At 43.4% G+C, this 27,731-nt stretch overlaps 1 protein-coding gene across 3 annotated transcripts; it reads left to right on the top strand.

Moving 5' to 3' along the window:
* CCDC197 (coiled-coil domain containing 197) lies at positions 1 to 27,731 on the top strand. 3 transcript variants are annotated; one of them, XM_007063446.4, is made up of 10 exons: positions 1 to 108; positions 339 to 533; positions 3,413 to 3,458; positions 5,388 to 5,564; positions 6,176 to 6,333; positions 14,511 to 14,593; positions 19,400 to 19,572; positions 20,927 to 21,037; positions 22,662 to 22,778; positions 23,915 to 24,500. In XM_007063446.4, exons 2-10 carry the CDS (start codon positions 424 to 426, stop codon positions 24,110 to 24,112), a joined length of 1,173 nt encoding a protein of 390 aa, XP_007063508.2. In that variant the 5' UTR covers positions 1 to 108; positions 339 to 423; the 3' UTR covers positions 24,113 to 24,500. The 3 variants fall into 3 exon arrangements, with proteins under 3 accessions (XP_007063508.2, XP_043405105.1, XP_043405106.1); XM_043549170.1 differs by lacking the exons at positions 1 to 108; positions 23,915 to 24,500 and adding an exon at positions 27,449 to 27,731 and having other exon boundaries at positions 174 to 533; XM_043549171.1 differs by lacking the exons at positions 1 to 108; positions 5,388 to 5,564 and having other exon boundaries at positions 174 to 533.

Here is a 27,731-nt window from a genome sequence, read left to right on the forward strand (position 1 = left end):
GACACTCTCCCGGCACTGAGGCCCTGATCCACTCTGTGTCCCGCGTTCTCTTTTAGAACGCGGCCCAGGGTTGCTAGGGGAACGCCAGAAGAGGACGGCTACTGAAAGGTAACTGTAGCAACAGCAAACTCACCTCCTCCCTCTCCCTCCCCCCCCCCCACTCACCCGCCCGCATTCCCCCGACTCTTGTGAGTGAGCTCTGCCGGAGATTTGCAATACAAAATTCTGAAGTTGCAACTGAGATAGACTGCTCTGCATCTCTCGTGCAGTTAAAACGATACGCTTCTAATTGCTTTGTTGTAGTTAGACGTCTGTTGCAAACTCTTTCCCCTCTGCAGAAGGAGAACGACACTGCAACGCACATGGCTTGTGTATGAAGTATTGCAGGTAGGGAAAGTCGCCTGCTAGATTCCCGAGCTCATCATGAGTGACATGGAGTCCCTGGCAGTGCCAAGGAACGATGATCCTAGGTACTCACTGCAGCTGGAAAACAGGAGGAGGAACGTTTTTGTGACCCAGTTAGGGGAACACAGGTAGGTGATGTCACTTGCACTCACGTTTTATTTCTTGGAATCTAAAGTCTAAAAGGGGAGTGTTAAAGTGAATGTGCCTGTGAGATCTGAGTTTCTGAAATCGATCTCCCCTTTCCCTGTGTGTTTCTAGGGCATTTAGAATAAGAACAGATTGATTAGTATTGTAGTAGCCTTTATGGTAGACATATAAAAATAGCTCCCTGCCCCGGGGATCTGTGTTGACTATGGAGTTTACCTCTCAGAGGCTGAGCTATCTAGGATGATGCTCTTAGGCTGGACAATTTAGTCAGATTGAAGCCTTCTCAATTTCTACTATAAAATTATTGCTTGCAACATCTGAACGTGTCCATTTATTGTATCTGAATCCATCTTGCAAACCCGGAGTAGAGTAGAAGACAGCAAGGCAGTGAATCATTTAAACTTACAAGTTATAGAAGATAGTATGGAGTCTCTAAAAAAAACACCCACCATGCATAACGTGACACACATGCACAATTGGCAAACTCAGGCCTGGAAAAGTCCAGGACAAATCTGGGAAACTGAATATGTGCAGCTGCTGCATATGTGTGCCCTGTTAATCTGTCTAGTTTGCTGTTTGTAATGTGGTCATCACTGTGGTTTCCGCTTGCCAACATACTGAAGTTGTGACACATGTATGAATCTACCATATCTGGCTGACTTGCTGGCTGTCTAAAAAGTCATGAGAGGTCAAGGATGCACAGTCCTCATGTATTTTGGCAGCCATTTCTTTTTTTTTATAGAACATCTTTTCAAAAGAATAGGTAACATACCAGACATGCCCATTAGTTCTAATTATGCACATTTAACGGTCATATCTAGAGTTTTATACCACCCTGGACTCAAGGATTTCAATCTCCAGTATGACAAGGCTCGAGGCTTCTAACCCTCATGACCACAAACAAACCAAAGTGGAAAATGATAACTTGAGACACTTTGCAGTGGGATTAATCTTGTAATGGAAACGTAAATTCTTGTTCCAGTTCTGCCTGACTCTTTGCCCAGGGGCAGGTCACCAACTGCCAATGTTTCACTTTTCATATTTGTAAAACAAAAATAATATTCATCTGTCCAGGTACTTATCTGAACATTTGATAATACTTCTGTATGTCCTTGCGTGTTGTTAGAGCACTAAATTAATCTTTTATACAGTTTTTTAACTAAGGACACAAGGGCAAACTTCTAGTTTTAAGAGAAGTGCCAGGAAACCTGTAATGTGGACACAAGAGATCTCTTTCAGGAGTCGCTCACACTGTAAAGAGCATTGAACTCAATTTATTGGCTATAGAAAGGTGAAGTGAGTCTACCTTATTGGGTTTTGAACATGTGGATTTAAGTTTTATTAATGACCTTGGCACAAAAAGTAGAAGTGTGCAAATGAAATTTGCTGATGATACAAAGTTGAGAGACATCGTCAATACAGAGGAGGATCGGAATATTATACAGGAAGATCTGGATGACCTTGAAGACTGTAGTAACAGAAATGGGATGAAAGTCAATAGTACAATAATAATCTAATAATAAGAATTTCTGCTATGAGCTAAGAGCTCATCAGTTGGAAAAAAAAAAAAAGGGAAGAGACCTGGGTTATAGAATAACTGAGCCATCAGTGTGAGGCAGCTGTGAAAAAGGTAAATGCAATCCTAGGATGTATTAGGGAAGACATTTCCAGTAGAGATAGAGAAGTATTAATGCCGTTGTGCAAGGCATTTATAGAACCTCATCTGGAATACTGTGTACAGTTCTTGTCACCCATGTTCAAGAAAGATGAATTTAAAGTGGACCAGGTGCTGATTAGGGGAATGGAGGGCCTATCTTATGAGAAGAGGCTGGAAGAGCGTGGCTTGTTTAGCCTAGCAAAAAGAAGGTTCAGAGGGGTTATGAGTGTTCTCTATAATTACATTGGGGTAAATACCAGGGAGTATGAAGTGCTATTTAGGCTAATGGATAATACTGTCAAAGAACAAGTGGCTATAAACTGGCCATGAAAAAATTCAGGCTGGAAATTAGAAGAAGGTTTCTAAACATTTGAGCAGGGAGGTTCTGGAACAGTCTCCCAGTAGGAATTGTGGGGGCAAACAACTTAATTCTCTTTAAGAGAGAGCTGGACAAATTTGAGTACAATTGTATGATGGAGGTGCTTGTGATGGTGATGGTGAGGGTGGGGAGGGCTCAACAGCCCTGGGACTCACTGCCAGTTTCTATTACTAAAAGCACATCCTTCAGGGTTTCAGGCAGTCACCAGTAGAGGTCAGGAAGGCATATTTTCCCCTGAATATACTCTGGGAGGGTATTTTTATCTCTTTCATCTGAAGCATCAGGGATGGCCATGACTGGAGATGGGACAATGGTGGGGTGGGCCAGGGCTCTGAGGGGGCACCGAGCATTCTCTCTCTCAGTTGCTTGGCTGGCTGGTTCTTGCTCATGTGCTCAGAGTCTAACTGATCGCCGTGTGTGGGGTTGGGAAGGAATTTTCCCCCAGGTCAGACTGGCAGTGACCTTGGGAGGTTTTCGCCTTCCTCTACAGTGGGTCACTTGCCAACTACACCTGGGTCCATCTCACTTAATCAGTTCCCTGCCATTGCTGGAGCCTTGGGCATTGGTGCATCAGTTCCTCCTATTCTCAGCCTGTGGCACACAATAGTCTGATCTCCTGTGGGTCTTATTTACTTTGGTCTCATTTTCTTCATTGGGTTTAGTGTGTGGGTGCTGGGTGGTGTTGATGGCCTGTGATATACAGGAGATCAGACTCAGCAATCGAGTGTGGTCCCTTCTGGCCTTAAACTCTATCACTCTGATCTGGCTTGTCAAAGTGTCCTTAATTCTCCCCATGTAAAGGTGACTCTCATTTGTTTTCCCAGGGAAGAAGAGGATAAAGATGTTACTCATATCCCCATCATCAACGAGGTTAGATGTGTTTTTTTTTTATGCCTCCTTCTTTTGTGTGTGTGTCACAGGGAAAATAGTTCAAGAGCTTCCCCTTCAACAGGGTGCTGTGTATGTGTCATCAAGACTCAGCTCACCTGTGTCTGTCTATATGGGAATTGTATGGCCCTCATTGCCGTAGGATCTGAGTTTGGTGGCTGGATAGGTGAGCAGGGACATATGCAGCTGCATAGGGCACCTAAAAATTTGGGGCACCACCAGGACCATAGACACCGACTTCTTATCTTGCCGGGCGATGGTGGACCCCACGCTCCACTCCAAGCCCCCAACTTCACCCCTTCCCCCAAGCCTCTGCCCCACCTCTTCCCGCCCCTGCTCCATCCCTGCCCCGCATTCTTCCCCGAGCAGGCCCCATCCCTGCTCCTCCCCATCTGTTCTGGAGCTTGAACGCAGCAAATCAGCTGTTCGCGGCACTCTGGAAGCGCGGGGAGGGAGGGGGAGGAGTTGGTAAGCGCGGGGCTGCCGGTGCGCAAGAGGCGTGGGGGGCGGAGGGCTGAGGGGTGGAGTTTGGGGCTGGTGGGTGCTCTGCACCCACTAAATTTTCCCCATGGGTGCTCCAGCCCCAGAGCACCCACCCACGGAGTCTGCGTCTATGACTGGGAGAGCAGGTAAGAGCAGGTTGGCTCCCACACACCCAGTGCGCACCGCAGTCCCCTTCCTAGACAGAAGGCAGGGGCCATATTCACAGAGCCGAATGCGCCGGTGCAGGGGCACCAGTTGTACCAGCATAGGGCCACCAGTTTAATAATACTGCATAGGGCCCCATAAATCCTAAAGACGACCCTGTAGGTGAGGCCGTGGAACCCTTTTCCTCAGGAAAATTACCTCAGCACCATGTATCAGTTGCTGAGGTGATGTGATGACAGTTGCAGCTGAAAGGATGCTGCAGTCAGCTCCTACAAGAGCTCTGTTCAAACATGGGCCTCTCACCCCTCACCAAGCCACATCATTCTTTATATGGGGGATTTCTTTTGCAAAACATCTGTGCTTTTTTTTCATGAACACACACATACGAGAGGCCAGTTAGCAAAGAGCATTAACAAACCAGTGTGGGCACCAAGCAGGAAAAATATATTCTGGTAAGGAAATTTCAGCTTCAAGCTTCCAACAACCATGAGCCCAATCCTGATGTCTTTAGTTAGGAAGACTCCCACTGACCTGAATGGGAACTTTGCTGTGGACTTCACTAGAAAGTAGAGCAGGCTTTTAGTAAGGGCTTCAGGATTGGGCTAAGAAGAAGTCAATGACAAACCTGAGGCTTTTGTGACACCTGACACTGTACCTCAGCTAATCACTTCTTTGTAGTTGGGATGTCCTGTCACATCTTAACACCATCTTCTGAAGTATCTTATCCAACATGGTAAATTCTGATTCTTCTCTCATTTACCCCAGTCTAATTCCATTAACCAAAATGGAGTTATTTTTTACTTACACCAGTAGAGAATCAGGTCCTGTGTGCATTGTATCAAGACTGGATTGTAGAAAATGTTGTCTGTTAGGAAATAAATACAGCCCGGCTGATATTAAGCCCCTGCACTGATGTACAGTTTATGTCCCTCTATATGAATTATTTTCCCACACTGTGGTCACATTTGGCAGGTTGGGAGCTCTGGGCCACTGTCTGCTCTCAGTGCAGTCAAGGGGAGGTCTGTCATTTGCCTTAATAGGATCAGGACTTGGCCTTAAAGCTGTGGCATTCATGTTCTTGTTTGAATCCTTGTTTTCTTATTTTAATCCGTACCTTGAGGGCAAGGGGATAAAAATAATTATTTTGGTTAATACTTTAAGACAAAAAGTAATGATGCACTTGATTTTATGCAAGACCCAAGGGAACTTCACAGGAATTTGTTATGTGCCTCTATTGATTTGAAAACCCAATTCCACTTGTAGGCCCCCAGCAAGATTCTTGAGACTGATGCAAACTCTTTGCAAAAAACCTTGGTTCTGAAGAAAGAGGTTGAAGCTGATCGTGTCACGGCAGAGCTGACTGCTAAGAGACAGGAATTTAAAGAGCGGATGGAAGCTGTGGCTCAGCGAAAAGCACAATTTGCCAAAAAGCAGCAGGATGTAAGCATCATTTCCCATCTGTGTTATGAGAAGAGAGCATTCAGGGTCCCTGAGGAGTTAGTCCCGGTCTTTTCACATTCCCAGGACTCTGCTCTGGTGGTTTCTATATCTGCACACTTGCTTCTGGGCTTGGTGCAGTCAATGGTGTATTTGAGTGCTTGGCAGAGTCATGTTGGAGCAGGTAAGAGCTGCAGCCTGGTACGCTTTTTCCCCAAGTGAAAGCAATGTGCTCTCCTTCGCTCTCTGTCTGATCATACTCACAGTGATAAGAATGACTTTCAGATTGCTCCATCAGCATTGGGTTGATCCTGAAAGCCTCTATAGACTGACACTGCTCCCCTCTGCTTATGCAGTAAAACATGTAGGGCTAAATTCAGCAGTGACATAAATGTTGGTGTCAGGTACCTAGTGTGAACCTGATTCTTCATCCTACAGGAATATAAATGGAAACAAACCTGGGGCTTTGTAGATTTGTAAAACTTTGGTTCAACAAGGATAAGCAAGCAGAGCATGCACATATTTAATTGATTTTACAAAAAGTCTCTTCCCTGAATGGGGTGTTGCACTGGTTTATTAAATATGTCCTTTTTTTTTTTTTTTTTTTTTGCCAGAGCAGGAATCAAGCTCTTAAATTTGACAAGTTTCTTAAAGAAAGTAATGTGAAGAGGAGGCGTGCACTCCAGAAATACCAAGCAGAAGTAAAAATGAATGAAATAAAACAGAGGGAGATAGATAAACTGGTAGCAGAACTTGAAAAACTCAAAGTCAGGTATGCAACAGACCCATCTAGGGTTATCTAAAAATTTCACTTTCCACCACCCACTTAACGAGTTCTACTCTGTCATTTTGCATGTGTCTTTCTAACCTGTGTTTGTGGCTTAGAAACCTAAACTTCAGGTTTGCATTGCAGTAATCTAGACCCTGAAGGCTCAAATACTAGCAGGATCAGCTCAGTTTCTCAGATAACTTACATTCCATGCAATGTATACAGTGGTAAAATCTTTAGAAGAGAGCTAACCCCCCCGATTTGAACACATACACATTTTGTGAAAGCTTAAATCAGAAAGTCCAGAACTTTAAGTATATAAGAATAGTCATACTGGATCGGATCAATAGTCCATCTAGCCCAGAATTCTGTCTTCTGATGCCCATGCCAGATGCTTCAGAGGGAATGAACAGAACTGAGTAATTAGCGAGTGATCAATGCCCTGTCTTCCAGTCCCAGCTTCTGGCAGTCAGAGGTTTTGGGACACCAAAAGTATGGGGTTGTGTCCCTGACCATCTTGGCTAGCCATTGATGGACCTAGCCTCCATGAACTTATCTAATTCTTTTTTTACCCAGTTATACTTTTGGCCTTCACAACCTCCCCGGTAACAGCCTCATGTTGACTATGTTGTGTGAAGAAGTATTTCCTTTTGTTTTAAACCTAGTGCCTATTAATTTCATTAGGTCACCCCTAGTTCTTATGCTATGTGAAGGGGTAAATAACAGTTCCTTATTCAATTTCTCCACAACAGTCATGATTTTGTAGACCTTCTATAAAATCCCCCCTTAGTCTCTTTCTAAGATGAACAGTCTCAGTCTTTTTAATCTCTCCTCATATGGAAGCTAATCCATACCCCTTTTCCCCCTTCCCTATATTTTTTCCAATTCTAATATATCTTTTTGAAATGGGCTGACACCAGAACTGCACATACCCATAGTATGGGTGTATAATGGATTTATATAGCGGCATTTTGATATTTTCTGTTTTATTTTCTATCCCTTTCTTAATGGTTCCTAACATTCAGTTAGCTTTTTAGACTGCCACTGTACATTGAGCAGATATTTTCAAAGAACTATCCACAATGCTCCAAGGTCTCCTTCTTGAGTGGTAACAGCTAACTTAGACCCCATCAATTTTGTATGCATAGCTGGGATTATGTTTTCCAATGTGCATTACTTTGCATTTATCAACACTGAATTTCATCTGCCATTTTGTTGTCCAGTCACCCAGTTTTGTGAGATCCCTTTGTAACTCTTCAGAGTCAGCTTTGGATTTAACTGTCTTGAGTAACTTTGTATCATCTGAACTCTTTGACTTCTCACCAGGGATCCTAGCTTTCCATGATTTAAAAAAAAAAAAAATTCTCTGACCAAAAAAAATGAAAATCTGCATTTTTCCACGATTAAAATGAAACACTGAACTTTAGTTTCCCTAGCCATAATATATATAGTTATCAGTTAAACACACAGTTTTATTGATATATTTACAATTTTTGGACTGACAGCCTGAGCTCGGCCCATTGTCCTGACTATCTGAATTTCTGATGATCTGATCTGGCCCCAGTCCCAATTAGATCAGATAATCAGGGTTCCACTGTATATATTTTTATTTTGTTCACAAAATGTAAAAACTAAAGATTCTCTGTAAAAACGGAAATTCGATTTTCCTTGTTTTTCCATGGCAAACGGATTTCTAGGATCCCTGCTTCTCACTGTTTACCCCTTTTTCCAGATAATTTATGAATATGTTGAATAGCTCTGTTCCCAGTATAAATAAATCCTTGGAGGACACCACTATTTACCTCTCTTCCCTGTGAAAACTGATCATTTATTCCTACCCTTTGTTTCCTATCTTTTAACCAGTTACTGAATAAAGACTGGGAGTGGATGGATCATTACACAGAGTAAAAACTATTTCCCCATGCTAATTTTTCCCCTAATGTTACTCACACCTTTTTGTCAACTGTTTCAAATGGGCCATCCTGATTATCACTACAAAAGTTTTTTTTCTCCTGCTGATAATAGCCCACCTTAATTGATTAGTCTCGCTACAGTTGGTATGGCAACACCCATTTTTTCATGTTCTCTGTGTGTATATATATCTTCCTACTGTATTTTCCATTGCATGCACCCAGTGAAGTGGGTTTTAGCCCATGAAAACTTATGCCCAAATAAATTTGTTAGTCTCTAAGGTGCCACAAGTACTCCTCGGTTTTTTTTTTTGCTGATATAGACTAACACGGCTACCACTCTGAAACCTGATCCATGAGAGGATCTTCCCTCTTATCCCATGACTCCTTATTTGAGGGACCTTGTCAAAGGCTTTCTGAAAGTCCAAGTACACTATATCCACCGGATCCCCCTTGTCCACGTGCTTGTTGACACCTTCAAAGAATTCTAATAGATTGGTGAGGCATCATTTCCTTTTAGAAAAGCTGTGTTGACTCTTCCCCAACATACTTTGTTCATCTGTGAGTCTGATAATTCTGTTCTTTAGTATAGTTTCAACCAATTTGCCAGATGCTGAAAAGTTAGGCTTATCAGCCTGTAATTGCAAGGATCATTTCTGGAGCCTTTTTAAAAAATCGGCATCACATTAGATATACTCAAGTCATCTGGTACAGAGGCTGATTTTAGTGATAGGTTACTTACCATAGTTAGTTCTGCAATTTCATATTTGAGTTCCTTCAGAACTCTTGGGTGAATACCATCTGATGCTGGTGATGTATTACTGTTTGATTTTTCAATTTGTTCCCCAAACTCCTCTATTAATACCTCAATTTGGGACAGTTCCTTAGGTTTGTCACCTAAAAAGAATGTTTTTTGTGTGGGAATCTCCCCCATATCCTCTGAAGGATACCAGTGAAGGCTGATGCAAAGAATTGATTTAGCTTCTCCACAATGGCTTTGCCTTTCTTGAGTGCTCTTTTAGCACCTCAATCGTCCAGTGGTCCCCCTGATGGTTTGGCAGGCTTCCTGCTTCTGATGTAATTTTTAAAAAATGCTGTGAGATTTTGTGTCTTTTGCTAGTTGCTCTTCAAATTATTTTTTTTACCTGCCTAACTATATTTTCACACTTGAAATGCCAGAGTTTATGCTCCTTTCTATTTGCCTCAGTAGGATTTGGCTTCTAGTTTTAAATGGTGTCTTTTTGTCTCTGCCTCTTTTATGTGTTTAGCCATAGTGGCATTTTTTTTTTTTGGTCCTCTTGCTGTTTTTGTTTTTGTTTAATTTGGGTACACATTTAGTTTGAGCCATGATTATGGTGTTTTTAAATAGTCTCCATGCAGTTTTCAGGCATTTCACTCTTGTAACTGTTCCTGTTAATTTCAGTTTAACTACTATCCTCACTTTTGCATAGTTCCCCTTTTAGAAGTTAAATAAGGGATGGGCAAACTTTTTGGCCTGAGGGCCACATCGGGGATGCAAAACTGTATGGAGGGCCAGGTAGGGAAGGCTGTGCCTCCCCAAACAGCCTGGCCCCCGCGCCCTATCTGCCCCCTCCCACTTCCCGCCCCCCTGACTGCCCCCCTCACAACCCCCAACCCATCCAACCGCCCCTGCTCCTTGTCCCCTGACCTCCCCCTCCCAGAACCCCTGCCCCTAACTGCCCCCTGGGACTCCATCCCCTATCCAACCCTCCCCTCCGCTCCCTGTCCCCTGACTGCCCTGACCCCTATCTACACCCCCGCCCCCTGACAGAACCCCCAGGACTCCCACACCTATCCAACCGCCCCTTCTCCCTGTCCCCTGACTGCCCCAATGCCTATCCGCCCCCCGGACCCCACCCCCTTTCCAACCCACCCTGCTCCCTGTCCCCTGACTGCTCCCTGGGACCCCCTGGCCCTAATCCAACTCCCCACCCCCACCGCTCAGAGCAGCAGGAGCTCACAGCCCCGCCACCCGGCTGGAGCCAGCCACACTGCGCTGCCCAGCAGGAGCGACGGGCCAGAGTGCTGGCAGCATGGCGAGCTGAGGCTGCAGGGGAGGAGGGACAGCAGGGGAGGGGCCAGTAGCTAGCCTCCCTGGCCAGGAGATCAAGGGCCAGGCAGGACAGTCCCATGGGCCAGATGTGGCCTGCGGGCCGTAGGTTGCCCGCCTCTGAGTTAAATGCTACACTGGTGGATTTCTTTGGTATTCTCTCCCCCTCCCCCCTGCCCAAGAATGTTAGATGTAATTACATTATGGTCGCTATTATTGAGAAGTTCAGCTATATTTATCTCTTGGACCAGATCCTGGGCCAAATTGAGGACTAAATCAAGAATTATTTCTCTCCTTATGGGTCCCAGGATCTCCTGCTATGAGAAGCAGTCATTAATGGTGTCTAGAAATTTTATCTCTGTATCCCATCCTGAGGTGACATGGTCCCAGTCAATATGGGGATATTTGAAATCCCATGGCATTACTGGGTTTTCTTCTTATTAGAGCCTGTCTAATCTCCCTGATCATTTCACAGTCACCATCACCATCCTGGTCTGGTGGTTGGCAATATATTCTTACTGCTATTTATTCAATATGGAATTTCTATCCATAGAGATTTTATGGTACAGTTTGATTCATTTAAGATTTTTACTATATTTGACTGTGTGCTTTCACTGCCCCCACCAGTGCACTCTGTCATTCCTGTATATTTTGTACCCTGCTATTACTGTGTCCCATTGATTATCATCGTTCCATCACATTTCTGTGATGCCTAATATATCCATATCCTCATTTAATACCAGACACTCAAGTACACCCATTTTAATATTTAGACTTGTAGCATTTGTATACAAGCACTCATAAAATTTGTCAATATTTAGTTTTCTTCATGTGATGTAACTGAATGGGACTCTTTCTCGTTTGACTGTTTCAACTTTTCTTCTCCTCATTATGAGAATATGGAGTGTCCCTTTGAATAAATCCTCCTCAGAGGGATGTCTCTGTCTGAAATGTGCATTCCTCTTAACCTGTTGACTTTTCCCCAGCCCTTAGTTTAAAAACTTCTTTACAACCTTTTTAATTTTACATGCCAGCAATCTGGTTCAATTTTGATTTAGGAAGAGCTCATCCTTCCTCTATAGTCTCCTTCTTCCCCAAAAGGTTCCCCAATTCCTAATAAACCTAAATCCCTCTTCTCAATATCATTATCTTTTTCATGCATTGAGACCCTGCAGTTCTGCCTGTCTAACCAGCCCTGCATGTGGAACTGAAAGCATTTCAGAGAATGCTACCATGGAGGTCCTGGACTTTAATCTTTTATCTATCACCCTAAATTGGACTGCTTGGTACCTTTCCCTGTGTCATTGGTACCTACATGTACCATGACCACTGGCTCCTCCCCAGCACTGCACATAAGTCTATCTTAATGTTTTGGGAGGTCTGCAAACTTTACACCTGGCAGGCAATTCACCATGCGGTTCTCCCAGTCATCACAAATCTAGCAATCTATACTTCTAATAATTGAATCTCCCATAATTGTTAGCTGTCTCTTCCTAATAACTCTGTAGGCTGGTCCCATCTCTACTTAATAACAATCAAAGAGACATTCAACAATCAAAATCAAATAGCATGTCAAATAGCATGTTTCATAAGACTTGAATTTTCCATGGAGCCTTTGGCCAAACTTTCCTCTCTCCCATGTACTCTTACCATTTACTGTATACTGCTTTTGCTCCATTCTACTCCGTGGGCACTTTAGTTAAAAAGGGATGACTAGTCAAGACAACTATTTGTGAACACTTTGCAAATTCACATCTCTTTGATTTGCTTTTGAATGATATCAGAAGTAGTAGTTGATAATGGTCGTCCAATCAGGGAACAAAAGCAATACCATGTGACATGGGTGACCAATCACACAGCTTGAGTATTGAAAGATGAAGATAGAATGTTTGCTGCAGCCACTTAGTTACACAATCTCAGGCTGGAATTTGTTTGCAAAACATATTAGTCAGACAACTGTGAACAGCAAACTTGTAAAAGTCATGCTCCATTTGTGGACAGCTTGCAAACATTACTATTTATTATTTATACCATGGTAGCACCTAGGAGCCCCAGTCTTGGATCAAGGCTCCATTGTGCTAGTCACTGCACAAACACAGAACAAAACAACAATCCCTGCCCCAGTGAGATTAAGAACAAAGGGCTAAATTCACTGAATAACTTGTACAGGTTCTGCAGCTCTTAAGGCTTCCACCAGGAACGGAGAACAAGGCGACAGTATTAAAAAAAATTGAATGTAATATAAAATAAATAACATCTATTTAATTAATCCAAACCCTCCACTTTTAATGGAGGGACAATTCAGGGACCTTGATGGTGAATTTAGGTCCAGCTGTCCACAGAGCACACATGACCTTGAGGGATACGCTTCATTTTACAGATGGGCAAACAGGAGATCAGAGAGACAAAGGGGTTTGCACAGGAAGTCTCTGAGAGGCAGGAATAGAATCCAAATCTCCTGATTTCTAGTCCTGGGTCTTAACAAGACTGTTCTTTTTTGCTTTTTACCATCAGAAGATAAAAGCTCTTGTGGCTATGGGCAAGTGACGGGGGGTGGGGGCGGGGGGTGGGGAGAGATTGTCATGCTTAGATTCAAAAGAACATAAGAATGGCCATACCAAATCAGACCAAAGGTCCATCTACCCTAGTATCCTGTCTTCTGACAGTGGCCAATGCCAGATGCTTCAGAGGGAATGAATAGAACAGGTCAATTATTCAGTGATCCATCCCCTGTCATCCAGTCCCAGCATCATATATTTTGAGGCCAGAAGAGATCATTCTGATCCTCTAGTGTGATGTCCTGTATAGCATAGGCCCAAAAACTTTCCCAAACTAATTCCTAGAGCATACCTAAAACATCCAATCTTGATTTTAAAATTGTCAATGAGGGAGAATCCACCATGACTTCTGATAAATTGTTCCAATGGCTAATTACACTCTCATCATTATAAATTCACACCTTATTTCAAGTCTGAATTTGTCTAGCTTCAGCTTCCGGCCATTGGATCGTGTTATAACTTTCTCTGCTAGACTGAAGAGCACACTGTTACATATTTGTTCCTCATGTAGGTACTTATAGACTGTAATCAAGTCATCCCTTAACCTTCTCTTTGTTAAGCTAAATAGATAAACACAAAGGGTATGTCTACACAGCAAAGAAAAACCTGCAGATGCCCCATGCCAGCTGACTTGGCTCACAGGGTTTGGGCTGCTTCATTGCTGTATAGACTTCTGGGCTTGGGCTGGAGTCCGAGCTCTGGGATGCTCCCACCTCGCAAAGTCCTAGAGCCTGGGCTCCAGCCTGAGCCCAGACTTCTACACAGTAGTGAAATAGCCCCACAGCCTGAGCCCCGCGAACTGAATCAGCTGGCATGGGCCAGCTGCAGATGTCTAGTTGCTGTGTAGACATACCTAAAGAGCTCAATCACTATAAGGCATGTCTTCTAATCCTTTAATCATTCTTGTGGCTCTTCTCTGAACCCTCTCCAGTTTATCAACATCGTTCTTGAATTGTGGCCATCGGAACTGGACACAGTGTTCTATCAGTGATCGCACAAGTGCCAAAAACAGAAGTGAAATAACCCCTCTACGAGATTCCCCTCTGTATGCATCCCAGGATCCATTAGCTGTTTTGGCCACCACATTGTGCTGGGAACTCATGTTCAGCTGGTTACTCTCCATGACCCCCAAATCTTCTTCATTCACTCCTCCCCAGGATAGATGGGATGGTCCCATGGTTCAAGCAGGCCACTAGAGTCCTAATCTCATTAGTTATTGACAAAATTCCCATTGACTTTATTGGTACAGGGTCCCAGGAGTGTTGTGTTCTTGGCTTTGTCACAGACTAGTTAGATAATCATGGGCAAGTCACTTAACCTCTCATTGCTTCAGTTTACTCATTTATGAAAATACACTATGACTATAATAGTACAGTAATGCTATTCTAACAACACTAACTTCCACGCGGTGTTGGGAGGCTGAACTGATTGGGCACTTTTGGATCTGATGAAGGATGCTATGTCATTTATATGCAACATACTTAACACCATTATTCACATTACTATAAGGGAAATCCTTCCCCTTGAGTAGTGCAAGTGTGAAAAGAAGCCATAATTGACACATGGGATTCATGTAATTAGCTCCTCATGGTCTCATTGGTTTTTATTAAGCTTTACATATTTCTTGCTGCATTTTTACAGACAAAAGAAGCTGCAGAAGAAGGTAGCCAAGCAAAAAGTCTATGAGGATTTCCTACTGAAAATCATTGACCAGTTGCCTGACAGTAAGTGCTCTTACACTGCATCTGCAGTCTCCTTAAGTATAATAATAGTAACTTTCACTGACTCATTTTGCTCCTGTGACCTGGCCATGTAGCCTAGTCATCGCCAGTAGTGAGTGTCTTTAAAAGTAAAGGCAATCCACATGTTACAGAGCATCTGACAGCTTCTGTTCCTCAGTCACAAACAGGTCTGCTAAGCAGCACGCTAACCATCACAGCAGGGTTGAGACAGTTCAGTGAGTCAAATCCATTTTGCACGACCCACATTGTTTTGTTCTGTGGGCAAGATACGGTGCCCAGACCTACCTGGACCATGTTGGCTGAGCTAGACCAGTTCTATTAGGTATGCAGGATAAAAATAGGTGGGAACATTGTCTCCATATTCCCAGCACTTGAGGGCTGGTATAATCCAACTGCCCTTTCTTAGAAGAATTTACTCATTCAGACTTATCTATTCAGGGAGGGGCCTGGGTTTTTTTAATTTTTTTTTTTTTATACGTAGGTATTTTATTTCTGCTCTGCTCTGCAAGTTTGCTATTGAAAGCAAAGTCTGACGTGCAGCTTATCCTTGGAACAGAAAGTGATGAGGTTTCAGGCAGTTCTTAGCTCCCATGGGAGTTTGTTCCACAGCCATGGACCAACCCCTCCAAGAAAGCTAAGCTTTATCCTTGCAGTGGGCAGATCCATTGTGCCCAGCAGTAAGGTGATGATCCACAGATGACTCCTGCCAGAGCTTCTGGGGATCTTTTAGGCATCCTGGGCCCAGGGCTGGCTCCAGGCACCAGCGAAGGAAGCAGGTGCCTAGGGCGGCCAATAGAAAGGGGTGGCACTCTGTCCGTCATCGGGGCGGCATGTCTGGGTCTTCAGTGGCAATTCGGCGGCGGGCCCTGCAGTCCCTCTCTTCCTCTTCGGCAGCACTTCGGCAGCAGCTCAACCAGGCTTGTTTTTTGTTTTTTGTTTTCCCCTTCACCGCTTGGGGCGGCAAAAAAGCTGGAGCCGTCCCTGCCTGGGCCCAGACCATTTCTCCTTCCCTATTTATTAAACAATTGGAGTCACTAGAAGATGCTCCAGACTAATTTCTCACTCAGTGTTTCTCAACCTGTGCATTGCAACCCAGAGGTCGCGAGGTCATGAAAGGCAATCAGGGGGTGGGGGAAGTAGTGGGAAGCATTACATATTTTATTACAATCTAAAGCAAAGGAACTCTTTCTCCTCCACTCCTCACACACTCTTACCCTTCAAGGGTAAGCATTCTCTGGCAACATCTTAAAACACAAATAACAATGATAAGCTTAGAGTTTATCACTGATATCTTGTTACTCTTACTTTTGTACTAAATGTAATGGGGTCATGAACATTTTTGTTTTGACTAGGGGATCACCAACCTGAAAAGTTGAGAAACCCTGTTTTAGCTGACAGGAATGATATTTTGGCTGATACAAGCTCTTCTAGTTTTAAATGATGTGGTTTATCTTTCAGTTTATGTCTGTCATAAGTAAATACAGTGCAGCTTGTTATTTCTCTATCAGATAAAGGATCAGCTACTTGATTAATTTCCCCAAATCTCAGATTCTGCCTTGTTACTTGCACATTTCTCATAGAATAAGAATTTGCTTAAATGCATCAAAACGTCCATCTGAGTTCTTTCGAGTATTTCAGGTCTTGGTTCTCTAGCCCAGACTCAAGGCTGAAGTGATAATTGCGCACGAAAAGGTTATCAGATTATCATAGATATCTCTTCTGACAGCCATTTAACATCTAGTCGGATGTTAAGTCTATAGATTATTCATCTCTTAGCAACATTCAGAAGGTGAGCCATGGAAAGTTACCAGCTTAACTTCACAACACAGTCAAGTTTGGGTGATGCAATCACCTGCTTAAATGACTCAGAATTCATGACTAAGAGTAGATTCTTTTAAGCGGACTCTTCTATGCCATATTTAACTTTTTGGTACAAAATCTTAGTTCCCTTGTCCCATCCTATTGCTGGAGAACCCGGTTCTTTGGATTATGCACTTAGATTCTCTTGTTATATGGTATCAATATTCTGTCCTGTGAAAAACTGTTACAGCCTCTGACCAAGCTTCCCACAAGTTAAATGTCCCTGTAATAGAACCAGTGCCATCCAGTGGTGGAGAGATGCAGCTACATTTCAGTACATCTTTTAAAATGGACTGCATTATATTGTCATAGAAACATAGTCATAGAATTTCAGGCCAGAAAGAACCACCAGCTCATCTAGCCTGATCTCCAGTATGTCACAGGCCACCAACACCACGCAGCACCAACATACTAAATCCAACAACTGAAATGAGACCAAAGTATTGCAGTCTACGGGACATCAGACTGTTGTGTGTGCCACAGGCAGAGAATAGGAAGGACCAATGCCGAAGGCCCCTGCAATGGCAGGGAATTAAGTGACATGGACCCAGATAAACCTGGCAAGTGACCTGCACCCACACATTATAGAGAAAGGCAAAACCCCACAAGGTCACTGCCAATTTGACTTGAGGGGAAATTCTTTCCTGACTCCACATATGGCAATCAGTTAGACTCTGAGCACATGAGCAAGAGCCAGTCAGCCAAGCACCAGAGAGAGAGAGAGAGAGAATGCTTGGTGCCCCCTCAGAGCCCTGGCCCACACTGCCCAGTGTCCCTTCTCTAGTCATGGCCATCCATGACGCTTCAGAGGAAGGAGATAACCCCAACCCCCAAAATCCATTGGGGGGGAGAGTGGAAATCCCTTCCTGACCCTTGCAGTTGGCCAACGGAAACCCTGAAGCATAAGGTTTTAGGAACATAAGACATAAACTGGAATTGATCACTGGGGCTGCTGAACCCTGCCCCTCACCATCACCAGCAGTGCTGTCATCCAATCATATTCATAAATTTGTCCAGCTCTCGCATAAAACTAATCCACTTATTTCTCCCCACAACTCCTATTGGGAGGTTGTTCTAGAACTTCACCCTTCTGATTAGAAACTTTCTTCTAATTTCCAGCCTGAATTTGTTCATGGCCATTTTATACCCATTTGTTCTTGTGCCAACATTGTCCTTTAGCTTAAATAGCTCTTCACACTCCCTCGTATTTATCCCTCTACACCTCGATGTATTTATTAAGAGCACTCATATCCCCTCTCAGCTTTCTCTTTGGGAGACTAACCAAGCCAAGCTCTTCCAGTCTCCTTTCATAAGACAGGCCCTCCATTCTCCTGGTCATCCTAGTAGCTCTTCTCTGCATCTGTTCCAGTTTGAATTAATCTTTCTTGAATATGGGTGACAAGAGCTGTACACAGTATTCCAGATGAGGTCTCACCAGTACCTTGTATAATGGCATTAATAGTTCTGTGTCTCTACTGGCAATACGTAATACATCCTAGGATTGCATTTGACTTTTTCCACAGCTGCATCCGTTGCTGGCTCATAGTCATCCTGTGATCAATCCCTGCACCCTGGTCTCTCTCATCCTCCTGTCACTTCCAACTGACAAGTCCCCAGCTTGCAGCAGAAATTCTTATAAGACCCTCCTAAGTGGATGACCTTGCACTTTGTACTATTGAATTTCGTCTCATTTCTGTCACTCCAGCCTTCAAGGTCATCCAGATTTTCCTGTTTAATATTCCAATCCTCCTCTGTATAGACAATTTTCAGAGTAGCCGCCGTGTTAGTCTCTATCCGCAAAAAGAAAAGGAGGACTTGTGGCACCTTAGAGACTAACAAATTTATTTGAGTGTAAGCTTTCATGAGCTACAGCTCACTTCATCAGATGCATTCAGTGGAAAAACGATGAAGTGAGCTGTAGCTCACACAAGCTTACGCTTAAATAAATTTGTTAGTCTCTAAGGTGCCACAAGTCCTCCTCTTCTTTTTTTGTATTGACAATGCCTCCCAACTTTGCATCAACAAATTTAATTAGCACACTTCTACTTTTTGTGTCAAGGGCATTAATAAAAATGGTGTCAATTGTTCAAAAACTTGGTACATTTTTATGGAATTAAGTCACTCATGCCTGCATGCTATCAAAACAAGAAGTCTTTTTTTTTCCTTCTCAGATATCCATTAGTGTTTCCAACTCTTGCAACTTTATCATGAGTCTTGCAATACTTCTTGGTCTTAAAATCCCAGTTCCTGAAGTCAGCTGACTCTCATAAGTAATAAGACTGTCAGCTTTCAGTTTAAAAATATCCACTTCTGATCCTTGTGGTTGTGGAGAAAAGACTGAAAACATAAAGGCTCCAAAACTGGAAGGCAATTAAAAATAACTCCAAATTTAATATATTTTTAAAAAATCTCATGATTTTTAAATCATCTCATCAGGGTTGAATGTTTGCAGTTGGAAATATTGAGTCAGTTTTCATGGAAAAGATTTATTTAGCATGGACAGGGCCCAATTGTGCAATTGGCCCCTCCTGTAAGGTGTGGGAGCTGTGGATACACGGTATCTCCCCTGAGCCACTTGGGGTATGTCTACATTGCAATAAAACACCTGCGGCTGACTCATGTCAGCTGGCTTGGGCTTGGGCTGCGGGGCTATAAAATTGCAGTGTAGATGTTTGGGCTTGGGCTGGAGCCCAGGCTCTGGGACTCAGTGAAGGGGGAGGGTCCAGAGCCCTGGCTCCAGCCAGAGCCCCACGAGCCCAAGTCAGCTGACATGAGTCATCTGGGTGTTTTGTTGCAGTGTAGACATACCCTCAATTCCTTAAAGGATCCGGTACATAACTTGAAAAGGAAGGAAGATAAAGTGTCTCTAATACATGGTGAGCTAAGTCTGTTTTCCCTTTGTGCTGTTTCCCCTGTGTCCCGCTACAGACTATCTGGAGTATGGTGCAGATTCTGTCATTGGAGCTATCATCAGGCGGCATGAGATGCTGTCAGCTACAAACCAGACCTTGATAAAGAACTTGATCACCCTGTCAGATGACTTTGAGAAAAGCCAGCATGACCTTGAAACCTTGCAACGGGAACATGATACCACAAAACTTGTAATGTTATCAAGCGTGTTATTTATGGTATATTAGATAGTAGTTAGTCCAAGAGAGTTAAGCCAGGGTCTGTAAGGGTCTGATTCTGTAAAATACTGAGCACCAGTGACTTCCACTGAAGCCTTGGATGGGATCCATCCCCCAGCCCTCCAGGTCTGTCCTAGAGTCTCCAGAATTAAAGATTAATTAAAGATTATGTCATGTGATGAAACCTCCAGGAATATGTCCAACCAAAATTGGCAAACCTAGGTCCATATGTAACTGCTGAAACGGACAGTTTCTGGAATATTTCTGATTACAAACACCAAGTACGTTCTCATCACTTGATCACCCTGGGCAAATTTTTACTCTCAGATTAGTAGTGTCAATCTCTGTGGTACATTCTGCCCTCCATCCCCCATCGAATGTCCCGTGGCTATTGGGTCAGGCAGGTCCAATGGCAGACTATGCAGTAATGGTCCACAGCATGGGTCTTCTAGCAAAATGTTGACCCACGCTTATACACTGTGGCCACTGAAGCCAGTTCCTGATAGAGAAAAGTTTCTCCAGGTGTTTTATTTTTAATTCAGTGAATAATCCTTAACATTTCTGTTAATAAAAACAGAGGGCTAGATCCAGGCTCCGACAAGGGAAGGGGAAGAGATGTAGCAAGAGCCTGGCTCTTCAGCTCAAGTCGTAGAGACTTATGGTTCCAGCTCTTGGGAGCCCTTGTTCATTCCCCTGTGTGTTGGCCAAGATGGTGGCCATCACAGTAGCATTTGAATTTCACCTGGAGGCATTATTTCTTCAAAGGCCAGGAACCTGGCATTAGGGGCCAAATTCTGTGCTCAGTTATGTCAGTGTAAATCCAGAGTGAGGGTTTGTCTACATAGGGAAGTTGACCCAGAATAGCTATTCTGGAGCTGCTCCCTGTTGTGGACACTCACCTTCAAGAATCAGTGTCAAAATACTTCAGAATTACTGTTGCTCTTTAAATTCGCACCCTACGTTGTTCCAGAAGAACTTCCCATGTGGACAAGCTCTGACTGTATTGGAGTTGCTTTAGACTTATATCACTGTAATCGAGAGCAGAATGGCCCAGTTTTTTCAGAGTCGTGGCTGCGGAGAATGCTGGTAGCCTATACAACACTTGTTGAACAGGTCCAGCTTGTGCTTCCCCCAGTGCAGCCATGTGGCCAGGGAAAAACTTGCCTCTGAGTGTAACTCACTGTTGGTGAAATAAATTTGTTAATTTGTAAAGTGCTTTGGGATCCTTCAAATTGAAAGCCACTAGGAGAATGAGTGACACTAGAGCTAGACTCCTTCTGCAGTGCAAAGTACATTCCCAGTGTGCATTCTTGTTTACTTCACCTAGATGCTGATTTGGGAACTTTCTGAGCTTCAAATGAAGTGCAACAGAATCCAGGAGAAAAACAAGCAGCTGGAAGTCAGTATTAACCACGATAAAGGTCACTTCAGATATCAGGTAAGTTCAAAAGTGTCCCTTCTGTTCCTTCCAGCAGAACACGAGCTATGGATAAAAGAGGAGACACATACCCTAACTGAAAAGACTGGCACACGAGTGAGATCACAAGCATTCAGAGCCTGATCCTCCTTCCGTGGAGGGAAGTGGGGGAGTTGGCAGCAGGATCAGGCCCAGAATTCATTAACGTGCCCATTGTTCTAAGATACACACATCATCCCTCTTCTTGGTTTGCTCTCCAACTTATCATTTGCTTTCATCTAGTTTGTTGTTTGGTGTGGGCGAAACTTCCAAGTCAGGGTTAGTCCTCACTGAAGTCAGGGGGAACGTTGTGTGAGTAAGGACCTCCGGGTTTAGCCCTATGTTCTTAAACTTCAGTTCTTTCTAAAAGGACAATGTTAAAGCCAGAAACTACCATTAAAATCTGCAGCAACTTGCTCCAAACACTGTATCTTCAGTGGTTTCCAGAGACGGATTCAAGCGTTGTTTACACGGAGATTTTCCTCTGTTACAGCCATCGCAGACTAGCCACTGGTATAGCTGCACCACTGCAAACTTCTGCTGTTGCTAGGCAAAGAGGCTGTAGGCCATGACTTGTAGCCAGTGCAGTCTAGCCCAGTTTCAAGCAGTGATTTTGAACTTCAAGTGACTTTCCTTGTCTACTCTAGGAGTTGGTATTGGTGAAAATGGCTAGTCACTGATTGTCTAAACTGGGGATTTCAGTCAAGGCCTTTAGGCACAATCCTTTCTCCATATAGACAAGTTTTCTCCCAACATAGCCCCCAGCTGACACCTAGAGAGACTTTTTCAGTCCAACTCTATGGACATGCTGTCTTCCTCCCACTCCATGAGTTACTACCCAGTTTTCCCTCTTAAACTTCCTCTCCCTCTTGACCTTTTTTCCCATCTCCCTCATTAGCCCCTCCCAGAGCTCCCTCTGGTTTTCCCTTTTCCCCACTCATCCCTTCATCTTCCTAGGTTTCACTCTGCTGCAATGCCCTACTTCTGTGCCTCTCCCCACGCACAGCTGCCACTTGGCACAGCTCGTTCTCACTAGCCCTGCTGCTGCTCACCACCAAGTGAGGCAACCACAACAGCGAGTGGGAGCCATGCCATGGACTGGGGCATGACAGGGAGCCCAGGCAGAAGGCAGCAGGGACTTGTGGGAAAATTGCTAAACTCTGCGAGCCTGGCAATCTGGAGGGACCCCAATCTTACTAGCCCCATGGGGGAGAAGACATCTGGGAGCGGGGGAAAGCAGTTAAGAGGGGGATTCTCCGGTGTAGGATGGAAGGGTCAGTGTAAGTATTAGCAGTTGCTGAGGCTGAGGGTTTACACCTTGTGCAAAGAAGGGCACCAAGCGAGGAGGGAAGAGAGAAGCTTGGATAGAACAGAGGGGCCAAGAGAGGGATGTAGGAGGAAATGGGGGCAGAGATACAGGCAGCAGTGCAGTCGGGTTGCACACTGAGGAGAAGCTAGGTCTCACAGCAGAATTGTTACCCAGCCAAACTCCTGTGTGGTAGTCTTGAGAGGTGTTTCCTCATCATGGAGGTTAGCAATTCCAGGCACCCGTATGTGCAAAGTGTTCTGTGGGGCAAAATTCACCAACGTCTTTTATGCCTTGCAGAGTCAAGAACTAGGCAGCTTGTTGTTAGCTATCGCCAACCTGGCCGAGCAGTGCCACATGCAGCATTATGGCCCCTTGCAGGAAATGGAATGGTTGTCAAAACTGGACATGATCCAAGTAAGTAACAAACACTGCTGTAGCATTAACAGAAAAGCTGCTCAGGACAGCGGGGTGCCTGCTGCTAAGGGAATACAGATTGTATAGGCAGCTAAAATTTAAGTGACTCAGATGTCTGGCTCATTCAAGAATGGGTGTTTTGGAGCCTTTGAGCAAATGCAGTAGTGCATGTAGTAGAGGTTAGTTATATATCTAGTGGGAGAGGGCACACTGCATAGCACTTAAAACCTGGAACTGGGGATCGGGAGATCTGAGTTCAGTTCCCAGCTCTGCTAATGACTCACTGTGTGACTTTAGGCAAGTCACTTAATGGCTCCGTGCCTCAGTTTCACCATCTATGAAACTGGAATAATATTTCCCTATCTCTCAGCCATTCCACTACACACCCGTGGCGTTTAGCCTGCTCTTGGTTGTGAAACTGGGGCTTTGAGCCATTGTGCCCGTTGGTGGTTAGAGTACATTGCTGAATGGGAGCAGGCCAGCTGTAGTGCTCTGGGGACCAGCACAGCAGCTCGTCATTAAGGTAAAGCAGGGGAACCACAGAAGCCTACAGTACCAGTAGTGCCATGCACAGCTAGTCTTGGGAACAATTACTGAAATACCAATACTGTCTGCATTGCAATGCAGGGGTTTTGGACCATGTGGTACTTGCAGATTTTCACCAGAAACACTGTGTGTTGGATTGTCAGTCCTGCTTTCTCTGTGTGACAATTTTAAACATGCACTTATAGTCCAGACAAGATTGTAGTTTGTGTGTGGAACATCCTGAGTGTTGGAGTCATTAGAAGGAATTGATACAATTGATTTGCATTTACCATCTAATTCACAGATTAAGCCCCCAGTTTAGCAAGATCCTGAAGCATGTGGCTAATTTTAAGCACATGGATAGGCTCATTGACTTCAGCGAGAATACTCACATGCTTTAAGTTAGGCATGTGTTTAAGTACCTTGCTAAACTGGGGCCAATGAGCCTAATCCTAATCCTGTATCCCTTACTCAGTATATCTCGCTGTGGACGGTATATAAAACTGCTGCTTAGTTTCATCAAAGGAACTATGTGCGTGAGTAAGGGCTGCAGGATGGAGCCCTTCCATGAGTGAATGTCTGCATGGAAGAAACCTCTCTTTTTATACTAGGAATTCATTCTGGAAAAAAAGCATATCCAGCAATTAGTGACTCAGCCTGATGAATCTGGGGCATTGCTATCTACTCTTGGAGACAAAACTCAGAGCAGAAAAATGGGCATCACCAAGAAGAAGTTCCAAAGCCAAGTTCCAGCAGGCAGTGGTGGTGTAATACAAACTCCTAAAAACAACGGGAAAGCATCAGTGTGACACTGTTTTGTATTAATGTATTGCAGTTTCCAAAGCAATGGAAGAGAGGAAATTATACAAGCTTCCTCAGACTCATTGACTTTTCGTAGTGTGAATTGCTTCTTTCTAGTGCCTTCATTTTTAATATTTGTGTCTTCCATACACACACAAGTTTGGCATTGGTTCACACAATTACTGGACTATAACTCAAAAGCCAAAAAGCCCACCAATAAAGTAAATGAAAATTACATTGGTTTTGCTATATGGGTATAGTATTAGTCCATTACTAGCTGTGGGTTTTATCCATGGCATGTCCAGTGAAATCAGTAAGGAGTCATTTATAATATTACTTTTTGGTCAAAGAATGGAAGACTAAAATGGATACAATAAAACATATTTGACCACAGTGGGAGAACAGTTAATTTGTTGTTTGTAAAACATACACTAAGATCCTTATCTGAAAATTGCTGTGTAAATACCAAGTATGATTATGTTGCAGTGTGTGTTTTTCTGTGGGCTTGTTTGAAATTACATCGGGGACAAGTTCTCAGCTGTACTGATTTACAGCAGCTGGCCCGAGACTTTTTCGATGTCATAACAAGGGTTTCAATTTCCTGTTGCCAAGGGGAGAAACTGAAACAGACGGTACAAAGTGACTTATCAGCTGGAAAAGCTAGAGGAACTCAATGCCAGTAACAAGAAGTTCAGTACTAGGTTAATGGCCTTTGACTCAGTTCAAGTATAATATCAGTTTAATAGCTCAGACGTTCAGATGCTTCCTCATGGTCAAGTCTCCCATGACACCTAAGGAGTTAGCCAACTAATAATGGCTTACATGGAGGGGGTCCATTAATATTAATTTATTATATTTTTGTGGTTTTTTCCTCCCATCCTTCATCTGTTGCTTGTCTTCTTTGATTGTGAGCATTATAACTTATTTTATTGCCATTTGTTTATTATGATAGGTTACTGTGACATTCTGTGAACATTTTCTTACTTCTCACAGTTGAGCTCACAATTAAGGTAAATTTATAGGCCCAGTTATTACAACAGAGCCCCAGTCACGGACCAGCACCTCATTGTGCTCGGTGCTGTACAGACATAGAACAAAAATTGCCCCACTGCACCCGCTTGGGAGCTAAAACAAGGGCTCAATTTTAGAACCTCATAGATTCATTATCCTCAGCGTGGTCTCACTCCTTGCCCAAAACAGAATCATTGCTGTGTGGTGTTCTTCTAAGAATAAAAAAATCGTGACTTATTGTTGAGATGGGAAAGTGGGTTTATGGTGAAGTTCTGGGATTTTTTTTCCTGGTCTACCACAGCCTTCCTATGGGACCCTTGGCAAGTCAAGTCACCTCTCTGTGCCTCAGTTTCCCCATCTGTAAAATGAGGATAATTCTTCCATTAGATGTAACTCAATACTATTTGTAAAAATGCTTTGAGAGTCTCAGGTGGAAGGTGATAATGTTCTATTAAGACAAAACTGGGATTATTTATCACTGGTCAGTCCACAGGTTAGGAGCTTTGAAAAGAAGTTCTCAAAAAGACCTCTACTGAATGACTCCCCCAGAACACAGTAAGAGGGACATGGGGAAGTCAAGCAAAGCTGTACATTAAGAGTCTCTTAAAGGGAAAAAAACAGGTGGAAAGAGCTGGGGAAGGAAAGCATTTTTATTGGCTGGTACATTAGAGGAATGATTCAACAGCAGTTTATCCATGTGAAAATCTGGCCCGCCAGTAATTCTACCAAAGTCCATGAGCTCTGAGGCAACATAAAAAGGGGCAGTCAGGCAAATTAAAGTTATGTGAGGCTTAATTTACCAGGGTAATGTGCACTCAGCTTCAGCAAGACTTTTAAAAGATCCAGAGCGGAGGCTTTGTACACCTTACTCATTCAGGCCTCTTTCTCCACTCTCTTCTCTTCTCCACCATGGCCAGATATTCTGCATTTCCTTTGTGCATTATACCTTCCACATCTCCCAGCATATCCATACAAAGGAGAAAACTGATGGGTATCATTTTTATTGAAAAAGGTGCAATGCATCACCCTTTGTTTGCACTATACAAACTAGGGCTGGTCAAAAAAATTCCCATCAAAACTGTTTTTTGATGGAAAAATTGGGTTCTTGACCAAATTAAATTTTTCACACACAAAAAAATTTGTTGTTGAAATATTTCACCTACAAACCAAAATATTTTGGCTGAAAATGGGAACTGTAGCGCCTCAGGGGAGTTGCCGTTTGCTCTTCATGTCCCCTTTCTGGACTTTATCTCCCATATTGCACCATGACTAGGAACTCAATGATGCACAGCTTTTCCTCACCAACAGGGGAGATCATGAAGCATTACGAGTACACTTGGAAAATTTGATTTTTATTACAATTTTGTTGGATAACACTGATGTTTATTTTAAAGCATTTTTTTAAACTTATTTTTATCAATTTAAGCTTTCACAGTTGCAAGAAATTGCGGGGTGCGGGGGTCATGCATTTAATGACAGTTGATGTTGAGATTCAAAATGTTGAAGCTTTAGAACTGTTAAACCACAAATTGTCAACAGCACATGCCAAAATATACAAAGTAGATATGCTAAAATCAAACTCTAATAAGTTCTCCAGCAATATTTTTCTTACCTTGCCTATCTGTATATTTCTGTTCTTACTGATGGAAATATTTTGTGTTGGTTTGTATGTGTATGGTGAAATTGACATTTACTGTGATTTACTGGTAAAGATCGAATCCTTCGGAGCCTAATTGTGAGAGATGTAGTGTTGCTGATGATCCCGGCACATAGCGGAGCAAACGACAGCTCCCAGGTGGTGCCACGGTTCGTGTTTTCAGCCAAAATCTTGGAGTTTTCAGAGGAAAAAAAATGAAATTTCACAGAAAACAGAAGTTTTTTTGTTTTCATCAGAATTTTCAATGGGGCGGAAAAAACATGCAGACGAGCTCTAATGTTGAATTCCAGGACACGTGGACTGTAAGTGAGACCAAAACAGGGCTTAAAGTCTGGGTTTTGTGCTTAGTTACGCCCATATAAAGCTGAAGTGATGCAGTTATCCCAGATTTACACCAGTGAAACTCAGAATGAAATTTGGCCCTTAGAACTGCAACAACATAAGTCCTGATTCTCCTTTCATTACATGCATTTAGTCATTTGTACCTGGACAATGTGGTGTAAAATGCTACCAAATCAGAGTACAAAGGGGGTGTAAAATGATGCCATTCTGATCTGGATGGGTTCTACCTGAACTCTGCACAACTATAAATAACTACGCATGCTTGGGAATGGAGCATCAGATGCACAGTAATATATACTGTCCTGTTATAATAATGAATGTTTCATTCTTCAAGGCCTCAACCAGTTCACAAATGGTGCAGGAAAAGGTATGGTCTGGGACGTTCTGATAGGTGTCTGAACCTTGCTCCCACAATTCTCTCGGATGCCAACAGGGATCCGACAATATGCCGTGAAGGTTGCCCACAATGCAATGAGCCTGGAGGAATTGCAAAGGACTCTGAGCCTTGGTCTACACTAGGAGTTGAGGTCGAATTTAGCAGCATTAAATCGATTTAACCCTGCACCCGTCCACACGACGAAGCCCTTTTTTTTGACTTAAAGGGCTCTTAAAATCGA

The sequence above is a fragment of the Chelonia mydas genome, chromosome 6, assembly GCF_015237465.2.
Source record: "Chelonia mydas isolate rCheMyd1 chromosome 6, rCheMyd1.pri.v2, whole genome shotgun sequence".
Lineage (NCBI taxonomy): Eukaryota > Metazoa > Chordata > Testudines > Cheloniidae > Chelonia > Chelonia mydas.

Bases quoted from the DNA above. Each gene is read 5' to 3' on its own strand.
- CCDC197 (XM_007063446.4), top strand. From the start codon at position 424: ATGAGTGACATGGAGTCCCTGGCAGTGCCAAGGAACGATGATCCTAGG. The intron at 6,334-14,510 runs GTATGCAACAGA...GCATTTTTACAG, and splicing joins CTTGAAAAACTCAAAGTCAG to ACAAAAGAAGCTGCAGAAGA. The intron at 14,594-19,399 runs GTAAGTGCTCTT...GTCCCGCTACAG, and splicing joins CATTGACCAGTTGCCTGACA to ACTATCTGGAGTATGGTGCA.